Source organism: Cyclopterus lumpus, chromosome 6 (genome assembly GCF_009769545.1).
Source record: "Cyclopterus lumpus isolate fCycLum1 chromosome 6, fCycLum1.pri, whole genome shotgun sequence".
Taxonomy (NCBI): Eukaryota; Metazoa; Chordata; class Actinopteri; order Perciformes; family Cyclopteridae; genus Cyclopterus; species Cyclopterus lumpus.
In genome coordinates, this window is record NC_046971.1 from 2864185 (window position 1) to 2885000 (window position 20816).

The 20816-nt window shown below is 43.7% G+C and overlaps 3 protein-coding genes across 4 annotated transcripts in view; 2 read left to right on the forward strand and 1 right to left on the reverse strand.

Annotated features, from left to right (window-relative positions):
- Positions 1-1663: 1663 nt before the first annotated feature.
- Positions 1664-4581, forward strand: LOC117732344 (zona pellucida sperm-binding protein 3-like). Its single transcript, XM_034535237.1, has 8 exons — positions 1664-2111; positions 2445-2563; positions 2808-2911; positions 3253-3430; positions 3531-3648; positions 3777-3859; positions 4154-4242; positions 4517-4581. The coding sequence occupies exons 1-8, from the start codon at positions 1689-1691 to the stop codon at positions 4579-4581; spliced, it is 1179 nt and encodes a 392-aa protein (XP_034391128.1). The 5' UTR covers positions 1664-1688.
- A 611-nt stretch (positions 4582-5192) lies between these two features.
- On the reverse strand, positions 5193-11424 carry LOC117732879 (E3 ubiquitin-protein ligase TRIM39-like). Of its 2 annotated transcripts, XM_034536111.1 has the most exons (3): positions 11245-11423; positions 10880-11048; positions 5193-9355 (listed from the first exon to the last, which is right to left on the reverse strand). In XM_034536111.1, exon 3 carries the CDS (start codon positions 9344-9346, stop codon positions 7667-7669), a length of 1680 nt encoding a protein of 559 aa, XP_034392002.1. In that variant the 5' UTR covers positions 9347-9355; positions 10880-11048; positions 11245-11423; the 3' UTR covers positions 5193-7666. The 2 variants fall into 2 exon arrangements, with proteins under 2 accessions (XP_034392002.1, XP_034392003.1); XM_034536112.1 differs by lacking the exon at positions 10880-11048 and having other exon boundaries at positions 7495-9355; positions 11245-11424.
- A 9210-nt stretch (positions 11425-20634) lies between these two features.
- LOC117732881 (ceramide kinase-like) overlaps positions 20635-20816 on the forward strand; it is a 7340-nt gene continuing 7158 nt past the window's right edge. The window contains exon 1 of the mRNA XM_034536117.1: positions 20635-20816. This exon is cut by the window's right edge and continues 182 nt beyond it. The gene's annotated coding sequence lies outside the window, so the exon portion shown is untranslated.

Sequence of the window (20816 nt, forward strand, 5' to 3'; positions counted from 1 at the left end):
AGAAAGTATTCAGGTTTAAATGTGGTAGTGTTGGTTCTGATGCCCCCTGTGGACTAAGGTGGTAGTGGTGGTTCTGGCGCCCCCTGTGGACTAAGGTGGTAGTGGTATAAATATATATATATACATATATTTAAATATTCTGTATATTTATTTATTTATATTTATATGTATATATATAAATATATAGTTATATATATATATATATTTAAATATTCTGAATATTTATTTATATTTATTTATATATTTATATATATGTATATATTTATATATATATATATAAATATATAGTTATATATATTTATATATATATAAATATATATAACTATATATATATATATATATATATATATATATTTAAATATTCTGAATATTTATTTATATTCATTTATATATTTATATATATGTATATATTTATATATATATATAAATATATATATATAACTATATATTTATATATATATATAGCCTGGGTCGAGTCACTTCACGGAGTTCTGTGCTCATACAATTCTCTGCTTCTTCATCAAGGTCGTCCAAAAAACTTGCTGCCATCATCATCATTAACAAACTGCTTCGTTTTCGAGAAAGAAAAGAAAACAGCCACGTCTGCGTAAAAATATCACAACATTAAACTTAAATGACTGAACCGTTCACACACACACACACACACACACACACACACACACACACACACACTGGCTGTTAGCGGCTAATAAATAAAGGAAATGAGCAGAGAGAGAGCTCATTAATATCAGTGAAGGTGAGCAGGAGGCTGTTGCTGTTCATACAGGCGATGAATGGAGAGGCGACCCGAGCTAACGCTAATGCTAACACACACACACATACTATTTATATGGTGGTCAAACTCTCTACATAATATATATATGTATATTATGTATGTATATATATATATATTATATGTAGATGTATATACATGTAGATTATCAAACTTAAACATATACAAAAAAATCATGCATACACAAATATATTATCAATTTAATTTTTTTAATCTTGCTGATTTTCCGCTCGAGATATTTTAACAATATTTTCCTTTTACATTTTTTAAATGTAATTTAGCATTTTTATATTTGACAATTTATTTTGGGATATTTAATAATAATTTTCAGTTATCGAAGAAGTTTTTGTGTGTGCGTATGTGTGTGTGTGTGTGTGTGTGTGTGTGTGTGTGTGCGTGCGTGCGTGCGTGCGTGCATGTGTGTGTGTGGTAGTATTAGTGTTAGCATGAGTGTGACCTTGGCTGGACTAATTATCTCTATGGAGGACACAGGAGGGAGAGCACGTTTTTTCTGCCTCTAATGATTCATAAACAATTTCAACAGGATGAACTCCATCAGGACCTTAATTAGCCTGCGACACACACACACACACACACACACACACACACACACACACACAATATGTGGCCAAATCCGCATTGTATTTCAGTGGAAGACCCGTGCAAAATAAAAAAAAAGGGACATTCAACAACGCCTGCTGATTCGACGTAGATCAGATTTAAGGGTTTGGCATGAAGCGCAGGTGAGTCTCAGCAGGTGGGTGCAGGTGAACGAGGCCCAGCTGGGGAGCAATCAAGTCAATCAGAAGGTGGGCGGAGCCAAACACTACAAAAGAGCCCGCTGCGCCAGAAAGAGTGTCGCAAGCAAAGGAACCGCAGCAGAACCGCCTCAGCAATGGCCTTCTCCGCCCCGATCGTCCTCGTCCTCTTCTGTGGAGCTTTTTCAGCGGCGCTGGACTTCAAGTGGAACTCTCATCCTGCTTCTGGCCGGTTTGGACCCCCCCACCCAGCACCCCTCCAGCAGAAGCAGTCTTCTGGCGAACTGTTGTCTTGGACGTATCCGGCGCCGCCGGTAGAGGATGAACCTCGGTTCCCTCCGACCTTCGAGCAGAACGTTCCGTCGTCGGCCGACAGCATCAGCGCGGTCTGCGGGGAGAACTCTATCTGGGTGGAGGCCAACAAGGACCTGCTGGGCATCGGTAAACCGGTCGTGGCTGCAGAGGTCACCCTGGGAGGGTGCCCCGCCATCGGGGAAGACCCCAACGCCGACGTCCTGATCTTCGAGTCCAAACTGCACGGGTGTGGCAGCCAGCTGGCGGTGAGGGTTTAATGTGACAATGACGACTTTTTAAAAGTCTTTCAGTTCAGTATTGAAGCCTAAATGTTCACTATGTTCAGTGTTGATCGGCTGATGTGAGAATCAGGTTTGTCTGTTTCCACGTGATTTTTAAAAATCTATTTCATCGCTTTTGGCTCCTTTTTTTTGGTCGCCACCACTTTTCGTTTAACTGGGCTTGCCTGGTGTAGACCAACTTCATCAGAGCAAGGCCGACAGTAAATGTGCTGTTAAAGCAAAAAAAAAGCTTCACAAAGATGCAGAGTTGGTGATGCAAAGTTATTTGTGTTAATGTTCCAGTAAATTGTGTTTCAGATGGTTGACGACTCGTTCATCTACACCTTCACGCTGCTCTACACCCCCAGTCCTCTCGGGGGCAGCGACATCATCCGAACCGAAGACATCGCGGTCGACATCCAGTGTCACTACCAGAGGTCAGATATTCTAAGAAGGGAAACATGTATGCTGATGCCACACTGTAAAAACACACTATTAATTTAATGTTAAACTAAATTACACTTTGTTAGATGGCTAAACCTGAATTACAGTGAACAAGTACTTATTTCCATTTGATTCCACTTAGTTAATGGGCTACCTAGCCACCTGTCCTTAAAGGTGTTTTTCTTTCAAAGAACATGGAAGTGTTTAATCACATCTTTGCTGTTCCTATATTTTTAGGAAGCATGATGTGAGCAGCTGGGTGTTGACGCCGACCTTGAGTCCCTTCAGTGTCTCTAAAACCGACGAGGAAAGTCTTTACTTCTCCATCAAGCTCTTGACTGGTAGGTGGTGGTCCAGCTTCATGAATATCCTGCTGGTGCATTTCTATGTAGGGTAGTCCCTACGTGGTCAGGAGGGTGAACCATGAAACTTCCCCAATACAATTTCAGAAAGAATTTAAAATTGTGTACTCGTAATCTAGCGTTACTACTGCAGATGTACTAAAATGTAAGCGTTTTAACTTCATACCTTTGGTTGGATCTGTAAGGCGAACTACATTTGATAAATTAATCGCACGTTTTGTTCCAAGTCTTGCTTTGAAAACTACAGCATTTTATGTTCTTGTATAGGAATCCACAGTCCTGTAACAATTTAAAGTGAAACCTCGTCTCTGTCCCTCCAGACGATTGGCGTTCCACTCGGCCTTCCGCTGTGTACCTGATGGGAGACATGATGAAGTTCGAAGTATCGGTCAAACAGTTTTACCACGTTCCCCTCAGAGTGACGGTGGACAGCTGCGTGGCCACGGTGGCCGCCAACATCGACACCGTCCCTCGCTACGTCTTCCTGGGAAACAACGGGCGAGTTTATTTTATTTTTTTTAAAGTCCACCTCCACGCCGTTATCCTTGTCAAGTCTGTGTTGCGTTTCGTCGGTCTAATTGTCCCGTGTTGCATTCAGGTGTCTGTTCGACAGTCAGCTGACGGGCTCCAGCTCTCGGTTCCTGCCCCGCTCGCAGAACGACAAGCTGCAGTTTCAGGTGGAAGCCTTCAGGTTCCAGCAGGAAGACAACGGCGTGGTGAGACTCTCTCGCGTCAACGCACTTCCTGGTTGGGCTTTCATCCAGAAGATTTCTTACTGTTTTTCTTCCAGACAGTTGCTGAGTTCTGTGATCACAAACTTGAATGAACACTTGTGTCTCTTTAGATCTACATCACTTGCAATGTGAGAGCAACGTCTGCTGCTTTGGCCATCGATTCCACCAACAAGGCCTGTTCCTTCGCCAACGGGTGAGACGCTAAACTCCCATCATGCCGTCTGCTGAAAACGCTACGATTGCTTGACTTTCTTTGCTGAAATGCTCAAATGCAGATCTCACCAAGTTCTCTTCTGTGTGTGCTCAAAACAAATGTTAGTGGCAATTTCAGATGGGAACCACTGTCAAGGATCTTAAATCTGTCGGACAAAAAAAAAGTAAAATCTAGGGTGCAATTAACATCGAGCCAGTACCCCTGAAAGGTATAGGTACAAAATTAAACATGTTCTCTCAACAATGGTAAGAGGCCAAGCTTTTTGATTGACAGATGGAGGGAGGCCAGTGGAAGCCATCAAGCCTGTAGCTGCTGTGACTCTGACTGTGACACACAACGCCAAACTCACTTGACTGGAAAAGGTAAGTGGGTGGACTCCAACAGTCACTGCACATGTCGGGTCAACCTGAATCTACTCCACTGTTAATGTAAATGCCACATGCATGTACCAAAAGCATTGGAAATATTACAAACTCCACCTAATGCTTAAGTGTGTGTAAGGGATGGCTTTTTATTTTATTTATTTTTTACCCTTACAACCAGCAAATGAACTGTAATTTTGTTAATGGCGTCAATATTTGGAGTGAACCCTTTAATTTGAATTGAGGGGTTCCTGTAATAAACTTTTCTTTGCAGCAGGACCTCAGTGGGAACAGGAAGCAGCTGTTGGGCCAATCACAGTGAAGGAGAGACCTCTGTAGTGACAAAAAGAACTATTGATATAAATAAAGTGCTTTATAGTGTGAGACCGGTTTGTGTGGTTTATTCTAAAGGTTGAGTCAGAAGAAACCCTAAAACAAGCGGGTGATTAAAAGTAGAACTGAAATTGCTGATCAGGGTTTTCTTTCTTAAAGCTGCAATCTCTTTATCATCTGTATGTCCTGGATGTAGCATTGGCACGTTAGCATGCTCTTTGCTGCAGAGTTCAGGGGTTCCCCAATATCTCAACTGACTTCACTAAATATCTGAGGCAGGAAAATCAACTTGTGTCATCATCCAGGAGAAAAATAAATAAGTATATTTAATCTCAGGATACTTGAAGCTCTACTAAGTGTACTATTTTGGAACAACTCATTTTGTACTTAAAATATTTTACTTAATTTATTTTTTTAAGTATTTGTTGTGCTAAATTGGAACAACTTAAAGTATACTAAGTACAATTTCAGTGACTGTGCTGAGTTCACATAAATATGTTTTGAGTATTTGAAATTTAGTATTTTACAAATGTAAAAATCACTATATATATATATATATATATATATATATACTACCTGTATTGCCAGTATCCTAAAGGCTCAATGAACTTCCCAGATAGGAATCAAAATCTCTTTATTACATGTATAACTATGAACCACAAACATTGAAACAGGCTCCATATTGTGTATTTTTGTTTTGTTGGCTGAACCGCTCATTGTTACACATCCGAGGCACTCGTCTGGACTTTTAATAACAGTATCTGTTAAGAGACGAGAGATGTCATAAAAGCTTTGGTTTCATCAAAAGCAATAAGTGTGATTTTTTAAGTGCAACAAACGTTACTTTTAAATTGGTAAACAGAAACTTGTTTCTCGATGACGTCCCTTCCCTGACTCCCATTGTACTGCACTGTTAGCTAGTTAACTGTTGTAGCCATGAACAACAAAAAAAGGCATGCTTACCGAATTCAAGTGGCCCTGAAAGATTGACAACTATCATTGCACCTGCTAATAAGCACGCTGCGTTGGCTGAAACAGATGTGGTTATATTTACACTGAAGCTCTTCTAGAGGTCACACTGTGCTTAAATGCTAGCTAACGTTAGCTTTCCGACTAAGATATTCTAAAACGGCAAGATATCAAAATATATATTTTAAAAATTTGCTTTTGGTGCATTTTCACAGGATACCTTAACAAATTCCCAAATAATACTATTAAAATGGCAGGAATAAGTTTACTTAATAGAAGAAATGTGGTATTTATCAAATGTGCTTTAAAAGCATACATTTTAAAATATTAAAATGTTTGAAAAAAAAAGTTCATTGCACAGAACTTACACTTAAAGTGTATTTTTCTTATTGAAAGTACACTACAGTACAATTTTAAAGTGTTAAAAGATGTATTTTTAAAATGGGTGATAGCGTAACTTTTGTATACTTTTTATATATTTGCAGAAAGTACAAGTCTTTGATATTATATTTGCAATGTACTATTGAACCGTCTGCAGAAGTGGAACATGTTATGTGGTGATAAGAGGACAGGGTACAGCATGGGTAAACATACAGTACATTGTGAGAAATTAACATGTAAGAATTAAAAGTCCAATCCAGATGTGTTTTGGTTGGAATGCAAATTGTCATTAGAAAGTTGAACTGCTGAACACCAGATGTCTCACTGAAAAGTCCATTCCCAGAGTTCCCACATACTTTGTTTTGTACCACGATCTGCTTCCAAACCAGTTGTGATGCTGCTGATCAATGTTTCCCACTGAGATTCAGTCTCTTGTAGCATTAGCTTAAGCAACTTTACAGACTTGTTTCCTCTATAAACACAGACCAGAGATTATCTGACACTAAAAAATGTTGGACATAAAAGGTTATTTTTCTTTTGCTCTGCTCCCTCAGAGGCTTTAATTGGTAGGAAATGCCCTCGCCGGTCCAGGAAAATGTAAGGATTGTGGAAATACTTCTTCTTTATGAGCACGTTGTCTTCTGGTGATTCAACCCTCGTGAAGGCAGGTACTGCAGTCATAACACATTAGACTACATTAGATCCTCAGCTACACACCTGTAACGTTTCCTAATTTCTTCCACAGTTGTTACACTCTCGCATTGACAGTCTGTCCACGGAAAGGCATGAACACATGCTACTGCCCATGTTCATGCTACAGCAGGTGTCTCCAGGATCTCATTTTGCCTTGATGACACATACAGACTCAAAAGATGAAACCAATACCATGAACACGCTGTTGCAGCTGGTAAATATCTATGATATAATATATGTGTTGTCGTAGTGAGTAGCAATGTGACTCAGAGGAAAATACATTGTTCACAATCTGAAAAATGAATGTATATAACATACATCACTGATTAACCTCTTAGCGTTCCTGTAAAATTCACGAAAAAGCCTATCCAGACGTACCCAAAGTAAATTGAAAGCTGTAGGAGAACCATTTGGAGTAAATGCACGTGTTAGTCTCTTTCGAAAGGTAACACTCTTAAGTGTTGGTCAGCCCTCTTCTTCTTCGCTGACTCTGGTTGGCTAATGTGGGTTTAGAAGAGGATATCTTGCTCCTATTGGCTTACATTTGGTGTCAATCGAAAGGTTAGAGTCAAACAAACAGTTTGATAACCGGGTTGTAAAGGTGCGCAGCAGAGAACGGCTTTTACAGCTACTTTTCTGAAATATATTTGGCTCATTTGAAATGACGCACCAGCAGTTTGTGGATATTTATGGATGTAATCACGTGTTTTGGACAAAATCTTTTACTGAATTGGATCGTATGGACCTTTTTACGACGTAACAAGACCGTTTTTATTGGAATGTGATGTGTGGCTCAAAACGAAGCTTCATCGGTGAGTCGGCTTGATTTTAAAAACATTTGTTTGTTGTTGTCTGACAAAAACGTTGCCTGTAGCTGCTGTGGTGGTCCGATCTTGAAATGGAGTGGATAGTTAGAATCACAAGAATCGTAGGTTTCCAGAAACATACAACAATAGTACCTAACTATAAATAGATGGACGATGAACGGTACAATCTCCAGCGCACAGTTGGCGGGCCCGCCCACGGGACACCGGAACGTTACATGTATTTAATTAAACAGTTGTGATGCTTTCTGTTTAAGACCAAATGGTCTGTTCTTCTCACTGTGATTGACAGGAGAGATGATCAAAGGAGCAGCGTTTTTACCACGAGTAAGAACACTTGGACCAAAGAGTGGGAAGAGTTTCTCAGTGAAGCAGCAGCCAGTAAAGGAGTAGATAAGAGCTGCAGCATCAACGTCATAAAAGGAGACCAGACCCTCCTCATAATCCACCAACACCCCCACCTTCTGAGGCTGAGACTTCAGAGAGAGACGGACTGGAGGGTCTTCAAGAGCATCGTACTCATTCTCATTCAACCATATCATCCAGAAACCTTTCTGAGGAGTCGGTGTGATAAATCCCTTCCTGTTGATCGACTCTCTCATCACTCCTAAATCCCAGTTAGGATTCCCTTTAACCTGAACCTCGTAGTAAAATCTTCCTGAAGAGAAACTCTGCTTTGCTAAGACACAAAACCATTGATCAAATCTCACTGGGTTGTTTCGACGATTCTTCTTTACATTACCAAGTTTAACTTTTTTTCCATCATAAAAAAGGATGAGCTCAGGATGTGCTGAATCAGGATCAAGTGTCACATCCACTGCAGACTGCTGGATCCCCTTCAGCTCGACCACCTTCATCTGTTTACTGAGCGTCTCCTCCACCTGGTTCACAGCTCTCATCACAGTCCCCTCATATGAAGGTGGACTGACTCTGACTCCAATCCAGTTCTTGGTGGGTGGAGCAGCCTTCAGGGTCCTGAGGCTCTGGAAGAGGTGGAGGTGGTCTTCGGAGTGTGAGAGCTGCTCCACCTCAGTGCTTCTCTTCTTCAACTCACAGATTTCCTGTTCCAGCTCTTTGATGAAGCCTTCAGCCTGTTTCTCTGTCTTTCTCTGCTTCTCTTTGATCGTGTCGATGAGCTCAGCCTGGCTTCTCTCAACAGACTCCTTCAGAGCGGTGAAGACCTGAACACCACCTGCTATCTCTCTGTCTGCATCTTCCTCACTGAGCTTCACCGAGTGTTTGATCTCCTGAATCTTCAGTTGTCTCATCTGGATCATCTGCTTGGTTTCAGCCTCAGTCTTCTCCAGCTCGGCCTTCTTACCTTCATATTCTTCTTCCAGAGAAACAACATCATGGTTCTTGTGGTCTGAATAAGTGCAGAGCATGCAGACACACATCTGGTCGGTCTTACAGAACAGCTCCAGCAGTTTGTCGTGCTTCGTACACATCCTGCCTTCCAGGTTCTCCACGGGGTCGATCAGCTGATGTCTCTTCAGACCTGGTCTTGTCAGATGAGGCTCCAGGTGAGTCTCACAGTAGGACTCCAGACACACCTGGCAGGACTTCAGGGCCTTCAGTTTGGTTCCAGTGCAGACGTCACAGGGAACTTCTCCTGGTTTGGCAGCTTGTTGCTCTGAGCTGCTGCTGCTGGCTTTCTGTTGAGCTGACTGTCTGAACTGAGCAGCCATCTCAGAGATGAAGGTGTTGACCTGCAGCTCAGGTCTGGTGGAGAAAGACTTCTTACAGTTGGGACAGTGATAGGGGACATTGATGTTCCAGGGTTGAGTGATGCAGGCTTTACAGAAGTTGTGTCCACATGGTATGGTGACTGGATCAGTGAACACATCCAGACAGATGGAGCACAGAAACTGATCCTCAGTCATCAGCATGCTGGCAGCAGCCATGTCTACAGTCTGAGGACAAAACAAGGGAGAGAAAAGAAAGAGAGCTTAGAAGACGAAAACACGGTCAACTCCTGTGATGGTAAAATATTGTGGTATCATGTTATGATGAAATAGAGCTAAGTTGATCAGGAGTTTTATAAAAGAGTAGTAGTAGCGACCTGTCAATCACCTTGTAGCCCCGCTATAAAGCATACCCTGCGTTATGGTCTATTTGACTCTAAATTACCATCATTTACTAAATGAACATCACGCTGTATTGAAGAAGACTTGAAACTAGAGATTGAGACCATAAACTCATGTTTACAATGTTTACTGAGGGAATAAATCAGCATTAAAAAAGCATTTTTTTATTTCAGAAACGACAGTAGCGGTTATTAATAACTGTGGCTGTCCGACCAGTGATGAAATATACGTTTGACCTGCACTGGTAGGAATATTGGCATGTCATATTGATATAGTTCCTCAATGTTAATACTGATTTACTGATTTAAATAATATTGGTTCAACAGGATTTCCTGTGTAGTCAAAATATAAGAAAATGTTGTATGAATATGCTGTGACATCATCTCTCTCTCTTCTCTTAACAGATAGTTATTAAAGAATGTCCACAGGCGAGTGCCTCGGACGTGGGAGCGTTATCAGGTGAAAGTGTAACAATGAGCAGTTCAGTCAAAGAAAAACTAGATAATATAGATCCTGTTTGTGGTTCAATGTTTGATGGTTGTGTTCTGTTTAGTTATACATGTAAACTTTAATTCAATAAAGGGATTTTGATTCCTATCTGGGAAGTTCATTCAGCCTTTAGGATGCTGGTAATACATTTATAATATTTTAATGGTATGTAGTGTACAAAGTAATAGAGCATAGTAATAAGAAAGTGCTTTCTTAGTAATTGGAATAAGCCAAAAGTATATTTTTTAGTATACTATAACCACAAACTTATTATATTTATAATGTGTTAATAGTATACCAAAAGTATAACCTTTGGTATACTATTACCACAATATAAATATATTAATAATGTGATGTTTACATATTTGGAAAATACTCATAATATATTTAAAATATACTTAGAACAAAAAATAATAATAATTTAAGTGAACTATCGGCATGCATTATTAGCACATACACAGTGATATACATGAATGAAATAAAGACGAAGAAGATTACACACACATTCCTATTTCTCTATTTTCAAAAAACATGACCACCGATGGAGCTCAGCTCAACATTCACTCTGAGTGGAACTTCTTGTCTGAGTGGAGCTGAGGTTTGGAGCTCAAACAGGAAACAGGTCTGTGAATTAGCTGAAGCTAATGCTAGCTGTGACTATATCCTGTGTAACCTTTAACCAGAGTTCAGTCCCTGTGGTTTGGTTTCTACCTGTTGGTTTGATCTACAATGACACATTTATATGGCTTAATATTCTTTATATGATAAAACTAGACGTAAAACAATCAGATTCTAGTTTGAACTCAATGTGGACCAAATATTTAGTGAGTGTATTTAGTCTTTGTAGAAGAGTGGACTCACCAGTGTTTGTCAGAGACTCTGTTGTTGTTGTTGTTGAGAGAAATCTGCTGGATTCAGTTGAATGTCTCAGACTCACTTTACTTTCACTTCCTGAAAAGTGACTCTACAGCTCCTCCTTCTGTGGCCCGTCGCCAACAGGGAGCGGTGGAGGAAGTAATGAGAACCTGAACTGAAGGAAAAGTACAAACACAACAATGTGAAAATACTTCACTACAAGTAAACATCTTGCATTCAAAACTTCACTTACGTTTAAGTATTATCAGCCAAATGTACTTGCGATGTAAAACAATCAGATTCTAGTTTGAACTCAACGTGGACCAAATATTTAGTGAGTGTATTTAGTCTTTGTAGAAGAGTGGACTCACCAGTGTTTGTCAGAGATTCTGTTGTGTTGTTGTTGTTGTTGTTGTTGTTGTTGAGAGAAAGCTGCTGGATTCAGTTGAATGTTTCTTTAGAGAGAAACAGAGAGACTTGTCTCGACTGCAGCTCTGCTGTCTCAGACTCACTTTACTTTCACTTCAGGAAAAGTGACTCAGCAGTTCTCCTCTTTCAGTGTTGCTCCTCCTCTCAGTTGGGGAGGGGTGGAGGAAGTATTCAGATCCTCAACGGAAGGAGAAGTACAAGTATCACTGTAATAATACTCCACTACAAGTAAACATCATGCATTCAAAACATAACTTAAGTATCAGTTGTATCAGCCACATGTACTTAAAGTATGAAAATAATAATGTCTGTGTTTTAACTTTTATATCTGAGGCTCCTGGATAAATATTCCTGCTGCATTAATGTGTGTGTTGTATTTCACCTCCTTTATATCATGTTGTCTAGTTTAATCTACTTCAATGCTTCATAATCTATAAAATCTTCTCTGTCCTGTGAGAACCTCGTATCTCTAAAAAGTAGAGATAAAGTAGCAAAACATAGAAAGATTCAAGGAAAGTACAAGTACCTAAAACTTTACTTAATTACCGTACTTGAGTAAATGTACAGTCACTGGGAGAATACTCAAGTATATGTGAAGATCCATCCATCCATCCATTATCACCCGCTTATCCGGGGTCGGGTCGCGGTGGCAGCAGGTTCAGCAGGCCGACCCAGGCCTCCCTCTCACCCGCAGCTCTTTCCAGCTCATTCTGGGGGATCCCGAGGCGCTCCAAGGCCAGCTGGGAGATATAATCCCTCCAGCGTGTCCTCGGTCTTCCCCGGGGCCTCCTACCAGTTGGACGTGCCCGGAAAACCTCTAATGGGAGGCGTCCAGGAGGCATCCTGACTAGATGCCCGAACCACCTCAGCTGACTCCTTTCGACACGAAAGAGCAGCGACTCGACTCCAAGCTCCCCCCTGATGTCCGAGCTCCTTACCCTATCTCTAAGGCTGAGCCCGGCCACCCTACAGAGGAAGCTCATTTCGGCCGCTTGTATCCGAGATCTCGTTCTTTCGGTCACGACCCAGAGTTCGTGACCATAGGTGAGGGTTGGAACGTAGACCGACCAGTAAATGGAGAGCTTTGCCTTCCGGCTCAGCTCCCTCTTCACCAAGACGGACCGGTACGGCGCCTGTTTTACTGATGCAGCCGCACCGATCCGCCTGTCGATCTCCCGCTCCACCTTACCCTCACTCGTGAACAAGACCCAGAGATACTTGAACTCCTTCGCTTGGGGTAGGCAGTTTGCCCCCACCTGGAGGGAGCAATCCGCCGGTTTCCGGCAGAGCACCATGGCCTCAGATTTGGAGGTGCTAACTCTCATCCCTGCCGCTTCGCACTCGGCTGCAAAACCGCCAAGGAGCTTTTTGACTACCTTAGCGACCTCTGCCAGGAATATGGGTGAATCCACCCCAAAGTCTTCTGGCGCTGCCCCCTCTCCGGGGGACATGTTGGCCGGGTTTAGGAGTTCCTCAAAGTGCTCTTTCCACTGCCCGACGATGTCACCAGTCCGGGTCAGCAGTTCCCCCCCCTGCTGAGAACAGCCTGGGGTAGACCCTGCTTTCCCTTCCTGAGCCGTCGGATGGTTTGCCAGAACTTCCTTGAGGCCAACCGAAAGTCCTTCTCCATGGCCTCCCCGAACTCCTCCAATGCCTGAGTTTTAGCCTCCGCGACCATCACCGCTGCAGCCCTTCTGGCCCGCCGGTACCCGTCAGCTGCTTCAGGAGACCCCTGGTCCAGCCAGGCCCGAAAGGCCTCCTTCTTCAGTTTGACGGCTTCCCTCACCCCCGGTGTCCACCACCGGGTTCTCGGGTTGCCGCCACGACAGGCACCGATGACCTTCCGGCCACAGCTCCGCCGCGTCCACAATAGAGGCTTTGAACAAGGTCCACTCGGATTCCATGTCCCCAGCCTCCCTCGGGATTTGTGAGAAGTTCTTCCGGAGGTGGGAGTTGAAGACCTCCCGGACAGGATCCTCTGCCAGACGTTCCCAGTTCACCCTCACTACACGTTTGGGCTTGCCAGGTCTTTCTAGCCGAGTCCCCCGCCATCTGATCCAACTCACCACCAGGTGGTGATCAGTTGACAGCTCTGCTCCTCTCTTCACCCGAGTGTCCAAGACATACGGCCGCAGATCAGATGATACGATTACAAAGTCGATCATTGATCTCCGGCTCTGGTACCAGGTACACTTATGAGCCACCTTATGTTCGAACATGGTGTTCGTTATGGACAAACTGTGGCTAGCACAGAAGTCCAACAATAAAACACCATTCGGGTTCAGATCGGGCAAGCCGTTCCTCCCAATCACGCCCCGCCAGGTTTCTCTGTCATTGCCCACGTGAGCGTTGAAGTCTCCCAGGAGAACTATGGAGTCGGCAGGCGGCGCCCTTTCCAGGACCCCTCCCACCGACTCCAAGAAGGCCGGATACTCCGAAATGCTGTTCGGTGCATAAGCACAAACAACAGTCAGAGCCTTACTCCCCGCAACCCATAGGCGCAGGGAGGCGACCCTCTCGTTCCCCGGGGAAAACTCCAACACAGCGGCGCTCAGCCGGGGACTCGTGAGTATCCACACTCCCGCCCGGCGCCTCTCACCCTGGGCAACTCCAGAAAAAAACAAAGTCCAACCCTTCTCCAGAAGCTTGGTTCCAGAGCCCATGCTGTGCGTGGAGGTGAGCCCAACTATATCTAGCTGGTACCGCTCCACCTCTTGCACCAGCTCCGGCTCTTTCCCCGCTAGTGAGGTGACGTTCCACGTCCCTAGAGCTAGTCTATGCCGCCGGCGATCGGCCCGCCCAGGTCTCCCGCCTGGCCCGCCGCCCGGTCTACATAGCACCCGACCCCGATAATTCTCCCTGCGGGTGGTGGGTCCACAGGGTGACTGCTGCTCCATGATGTTTTTTCGTGCTGAGCCCGACCGGGCCCCATGGGCAAAAGCCCGGCCACCAGACGCTCGCCGACGAGCTCCTCTCCTGGGTCTGGCTCCGGGAGGGTACCCCGGTTTCCCTTGTCCGGGCAAGGTAGTTTCAGTCCGTGGGCTGCTTATCATCAGGGTTTATTGAACCGCTCTTAGTCTGGGCTCTCCCCCGAGACCTGTTTGCCTTGGGAGACCCTACCAGGGGCTGATGCCCCGGACAACATAGCTCCCAGGATCACTGAGCCACTCAAACTCCTCCACCACGTTAAGGTTGCGATTTATAGGAGGAGTATATGTGAAGATCTGTATTACAATTTTTACTAATTTTTATATGTGAAGATCTGTATTAAAATTAGTAATTATTATCAACAAGATGTAGTTAGAGGTATGAAAGGTAAAAGTACTCATAATGGAGGGTGGCTAATTTCTGTTATTATTATATTATTGTAGCATTGGATCATTACTATCAATGTTTTTATATATATAAGCGGTACTTTAATGTAGTCATTGGTCAGAGTGGAGCTCTTTTTAACTACATCCTATACTTTAAACATCAGTTTCATAACCCGTTAAAACTTCCTCACAGTAACTTCAAGTAAAAATATGACCAATACAGTGGAAACTCTTTGTTTTTATTCTGTTGAGGATGTGTTCACTTCGTTCAAGCTATACAAACCGTCTGCAGAGAGGAGGACACAATTAAATTAAAATGACAAAACACACACTTCTTCTGTGGTGTGTAAAACCTCTGCAGCTAAATGCTTTATGACCAGATGTCATTGATGTTTAAACTTATTCACTAACAAAGACCACAACAATAGCGATATGAGTTTACAGTTGGTTTATGGCAAAATAAATGAATGGATCGAGGGATGATTATCAGCCGGAACGAGAAAGGTAGAGGGGGTCGTGAAGAGAGGGTTGGAGGGGTGCAATGGGAGGCTGCTGGCGTCCGGTGGTTAGAGGGAACGACGGGGGTGGAGACACGTGGGTGGGGCCGTCACTTCTGAAGCTCTGGCGGTGCAGAGTTTCCAAAAGATAGCTTCATAAAGGAGTGCGCGTGCCCTTTACTGGTTTCGTTAGCTTGGAGCGGGTATAGGAGAGGTAAGTGGGGGAGGACCGACGGCCAAGCGTCTTAAAGATCTGGTTTCGCTAAGAAGTTTGGCTGGCTGGCGACGAGTGTTTAAGTAGTCGCTGTTAGGGTCTTATGGACTTCGGTGCGAGTCTAGTCGTAAGGCGAAGGTGGGTTGAGGCAGACGGTGTTGGTTGGTTGGTCGGTCTTGCCGAGTTTGAGGTGATGGATGATGGTGTCGGGAGGATGGAAATGTCGGTCGTGGGGGTATGTCGTGACGGATGGTGGTAATAGTTTGAGGCAGTAAACTCTGAGGGAATCAGGAGCCAGCAAGACAATATACTTTAATACTTTGCCCATGACGGGAAACCGCTAGCCTGAGCGGTGAGTATAGCTGCGGCAGGTATGGGAGTCTGAATTGAGAGGCAGTCGGTAATGTTAGTTTTATGGAGACCTTTACATTGCGTAGCTATGTGTGGGTGGGTTGAGCCGGACAACGTAACAGGGTTACTATTCGTTCAATGCGTATTATGAAACTGATTCCTGTTATTGGGATGGTAAGCAGACTGATGACGGGAAGACTACCAGTACCGCAGCATTGGATATGGTAGAATGATGGCAGTAGAGTTAGGAAAGGTATAGGCCTTTGTAATAGCGATTCGACGACCAGTGAAGGTTGCGATCCGTGGAAACCTGTGGGGCGAGAAAGCCTACGAGTTCAAGCAACGTTAGTAGGGTGCATTGGTGGGACGTCAATCCGTGTGGAAGGGATGTAGATATGTGGGGGGCGAGGAATGAAGAAATGGGATCGAGGAATGAGGAGATTATGACAGTGATTCGGCTACTAGTGCAGGTAGCGGTGGATGTCGGGTGGGAACACGGTCCAGGTGTATTTGCGATCCATGAAAACATGTGGCGCGAGAAAGCATGAAGACGGTAGGGATTAGGGTCAAGGGATGTGGGGATGTAGGGATTAGGGTCAAGGGATGTAGAGATTAGGGTAGGAGGGTGAAACGATGTAGGTATGGGGCGTCGAGAAATTATGAAAATTAGAAAAGGGGGGGGGTCGAGAAAGGAAGAAGTTATACTCGCGAATCGACTACTAATGAAGGCAGGAGAGGATGACGGGCAGGATCGCGGTCCGGATGCAATTGCGGTCGTCGCTTAGTAGTGTATATTAGAGGGACATGGGGATGAAGGGGGTGGGATCGAGAAATGAAGAAATGAGGTGGGGGATCAAGGCATGAAGACGTTAAGAGATGGGGTCGAGGGATGGAGGGGATGGAGGGTAAGGGTCAAAGAAAGATGGGTAGAGGAGCCGTGATGGATGTCCGGTCGGGAGTCGGAGGCTGGTGCCTATGGGTTGGTCTTCCTGCACGAGGAACAGAAAGTGAGTCGGTGGTCAGGTGGGCATCTGCGTGAACAGTGTTATGTCGAAGCTGTTGTCTGTATAGATTATAATGGTGTTGGCCCGTTTGTGTCCCCCTCAGAATGGTGGTGAGGGCTCCGTCTGTAAAGGAGACTGTGGGTTAGTGGTTAGAAGGTTGTTTTTAACGCATTTTACCGTTTGTTTATTTATTTGATGGGGGAACACTGGTTCCTGTGGTGCAGAAGTCAAGGGTTGTGGTTATCTGGTATGTTCCTGGTGCAAGCAGAAGGTGGCTTCAGGCAAAAGTGTAACGTGCCAATAATCGGTTGCCTGGGCGTATGACGCGGTCGATGGTCGGTGTGGCCGCTTCCAACGCTACTAGCGTAGCGGCAGCCAGTTAGATTCACCAACGGCACAACGTCAGTGATGACAGGCGGAGCGTCTCAACGCTGACTGGCTTTCGCAACTCAGCTTCAGGTGAATTTTTGGCTTGAACTTGTAACGCTAATGCTGCGTTCACACCAAAACTTTACTCGCGTGAGTTTACTAGCTCGACAAGTTGGTTCAGTCGCTTCATTCGCGCCTAAGAGGGGGTGTGGCTTATCGCCGTGGCTTTACTCCGTGGAAACAGTTATCATTTGAGCCATCCACCACGGAAGAAATAACCACTAGATATACTTTAAACTGGTTGTGGACATTCTACAAACGTGTGAACATCTAACGCCCTCGTGTCTGTTTTCCAATAACATCACCCGTAGGCTCACACAGCTCGGTGACTTTCACCGACTCTGTCTCGATACCTTCCGCATCCAGCGCTACTAGAGCAGCAGCAGCCAGGCGGGCGGAGCGTCTCAACGATGATTGGCTTTCGCAACTTTGTGTGTTGCGAATTTTTCGCCAAAGTTTAAATATTTCAACTCTGGCGAAAAATTCGCAATGCAAGATTCGCGTCATTCGCACCGGCCACAGTCTGCAGAGTCACATCCACTGCAGACTGTTGGACCCTCTTCAGCTTGGGCTTCTTTTCTTTATATCGCCCTGGTGTAAAGGTCAGGTAATAAAACAAGTTAGTTCCTCATAAAGTTGGATGAAATAATTCAGTAAGGCAATTAAACTGAAAGTGATTAAGTTTAATAAAGAAAAGAATTGTTAAAACTGAGAGATTAAGATAATTCAGTGATAAATAAATTAATTTTGGCCACTTGTATCTGCGATCCAGAGTTCGTGACCATCGGTGAGGGTTGGAACGTAGACCGCCCTCTTCACCAAGACGGTCCGGTGCAGCGCCTGTTTTACTGCTGCAGCCGCACCGATCCACCTGTCCATCTCCCGCTCCATCGTACCCTCACTCGTGAACAAGACCCCGAGATACTTGAACTCTTTCGCTTGGGGTGGTCACTCTGTCCCCACACTTGGCTGCAAATCGACCAAGTGAATGCTGGAAGTCACGTACCAAGGAGGCCAACAGGACCACATCATCTGCAAAATGCAGAGAGGCGATCCCGAGACCCCCGAAACCTGACGTTCTTTACCCACCGGCTGCGCCTAGATATCCTGACCATTAAAGTTACGAACAGGACCGGTGATAAAGGGCAGCTTTGGCAAAGGCCAACACCCACTTATTACAGAGAATACGGACACAGCTCCTACTAGTACAGAGACCGGATAGCCCATTGCAACGGGCTATCTTTGACCTTCCGCCCGACCTGGTTTACGTTACTGGGTCAGTCGGCGCTGTGCCACCTCGCCAACCGTCCATTTAAGATGACATAACCCGCGTGGATGCAGCTGGAAGGCTGTCGTCATGCATCACCAAGAGAGGGCAGAGCAGAGGGCTCATCATCTGTTTTCTATATATAACCCTGACCTACACCTTCATACCCCTCCTCCTCCTCGCCACCGAGCCGCCTCGTTCCCTCGCCGTGGCCAGAAGCAACCGAGGCAGCGGCATCCATCACGGGCCAGAGAGGAGCTTCCTGTCGGACTCGTCCATCTCCGCTCTCCACCTCTCGGGAAGAGGAGAGGACGACTGCTGGCATGCGTGAACCTGAAAACGAGAGAGGTCAAATAAAAGTCTTTAACACATGAAAGGTCAGCGATGATTTTATTGTTGTCTGGATTCATTTATTATTTTACATAAACATTCTGAAAACTCACGGCACAGAGCTGAAAACACATTTTTCGGTAAGTATTGATTTAGTAGTATTGATGCTTTTACTTCATTAAAGGATCTGAGCGCTTCTTTCCACCACGCGTCATTAAAACACCCCGCCACAATAAAACAATCCGCCTAAACTCTTCTACACGGACCGTCACGTGTTCTTCGTCAGTTTCACCTTTTTCTTATTTTAATTTAACTCTCTTTTTCCAACTCACTTAGGTATACTGAAATTTAAAAAAATGAAAACCCTCCTGGAAAATACATGTTTATAGCTGTGAATATATACTTATTTAAATTATGTTTATGTGTCTATTATTCTAGTTGCATTTATTCTGTATGTGCTGTTTATGTTTACCTGAATTATATTTTGGCAAAAAAAAGAGGTTTTTGGTTTGTTTTATTTTATTGAAGAGAGATAATTAAATGTGTACCAGTGCAGAGTCTGAAAAATTAAATTAATTATATCCAGATTATATTCTAGTATTAATGATTTGCTGAAGACAGCAAAATAATCATAAACAGCAGGTTCAAGTAAAAAATATCAAGCTGCCTTTGTGCCTCATTTAATGTTCCTCTGCCTCCGGTCCATGGAAGGGCGAAGGTTCAAATCCCCCAAAACGTGAATTGAATGAACTAAGATGAGCCCAGAAGACTGAGTGGAGTTCTTGTAACAGGTGTGCAGGTGAAGTTTAAAATCAATGTGATTTTATTGAGTTGTCCAGTTCAGATGGTTCTTCCAGTTTGAGTTGAGAAAAGAAAAGAAAACAGCTGTCTCAGAGAAACTACACGCACACACACACACACACACACACACGCATAGAGAGAGCGGTGAGTGCAGCAGCAGCGCCGCCTGCTGTCTGAATAACGCATCACATCCTGGAAAACCTGGAACTCGCTTTTTTTTAAATCATGGAAACATCCTGAAAAATTTTGGGTTTTTTTAAACAAAAATACATTTGATAATAATAAGAAATTATTACCAACAATTTATACCAACAAAGGCTGATCAAGATATTAAAGTTCAACTCGTTTAATGTGTACACTTTTATTTTTAAATGTTATAGTATTACTATATTTACTATACTTATTATTAGTAGTATTACTCATGCGTAAATATAAAAACGGGATTTCACTGTTAGTTGGAGCTAATTTTGAACTACTTCTTTAAAACTATGTCCTCCTATTTATTTATTTATTTATTTATAGGAGCTCCGCTCTTCCTCTACCAGGATCAGGCAGACGACGTGATGACGTCACAGACGACCTCTGGAGGCTTTCAAGAACTGTATGAAATGTTGGAATTGTGAATTGTTTTACGTAAACGCAAGTAACCAATCAGTGAGAGGGGATCGCATGCACGTGGCTTTGTTTGAGACGGGTACAACTCCCGTAAAGACATACAAGTTGTGTTTAGTTTTCTAACAAAGTATTGCGTTTATTATAATAACAAAACATTTGATTTCAAACCCTCTTTTAATCTCAACTCAAGCTATAAATGTTATTTTGTTTCTTTCAATTCCCACAAAACATAGATATGGTTAATGCACACATGTCATGATTGATCATGTTAAATTAAATATAATATTTTGCATTATATATTGTATATGTAGAGTGCTTGAAGTAAATTAATATGTCCAGGTACATTTGGAATAATTTAAAAGGTACATCTTAGAAAATCCAAATATAAATTCAATATTTAATCTAATCTTTAAAATTCAGTATCTTTTTTTCTCGCAAACAGGCTTGAACCACAAAATAGGTGAATTACGAAGTGTAGAAAGAAACATTTTTCCGGCAGCACTTGAACGCACCACCAGGCTCCTCCTACTTCCGGTAGAAAACCGCTATCTATCGCAGAAAAACATCCCCGAGGTGAAATCCGCTACTTTGTATCGCGGCTTGTTTTTGATCGTCATTATCGGGGCCTCTCCGGACACACAGAGGGAGCCATGCCCGGACGGAGGTGACCGTCCCCGGGGCTGCTGCTGCCG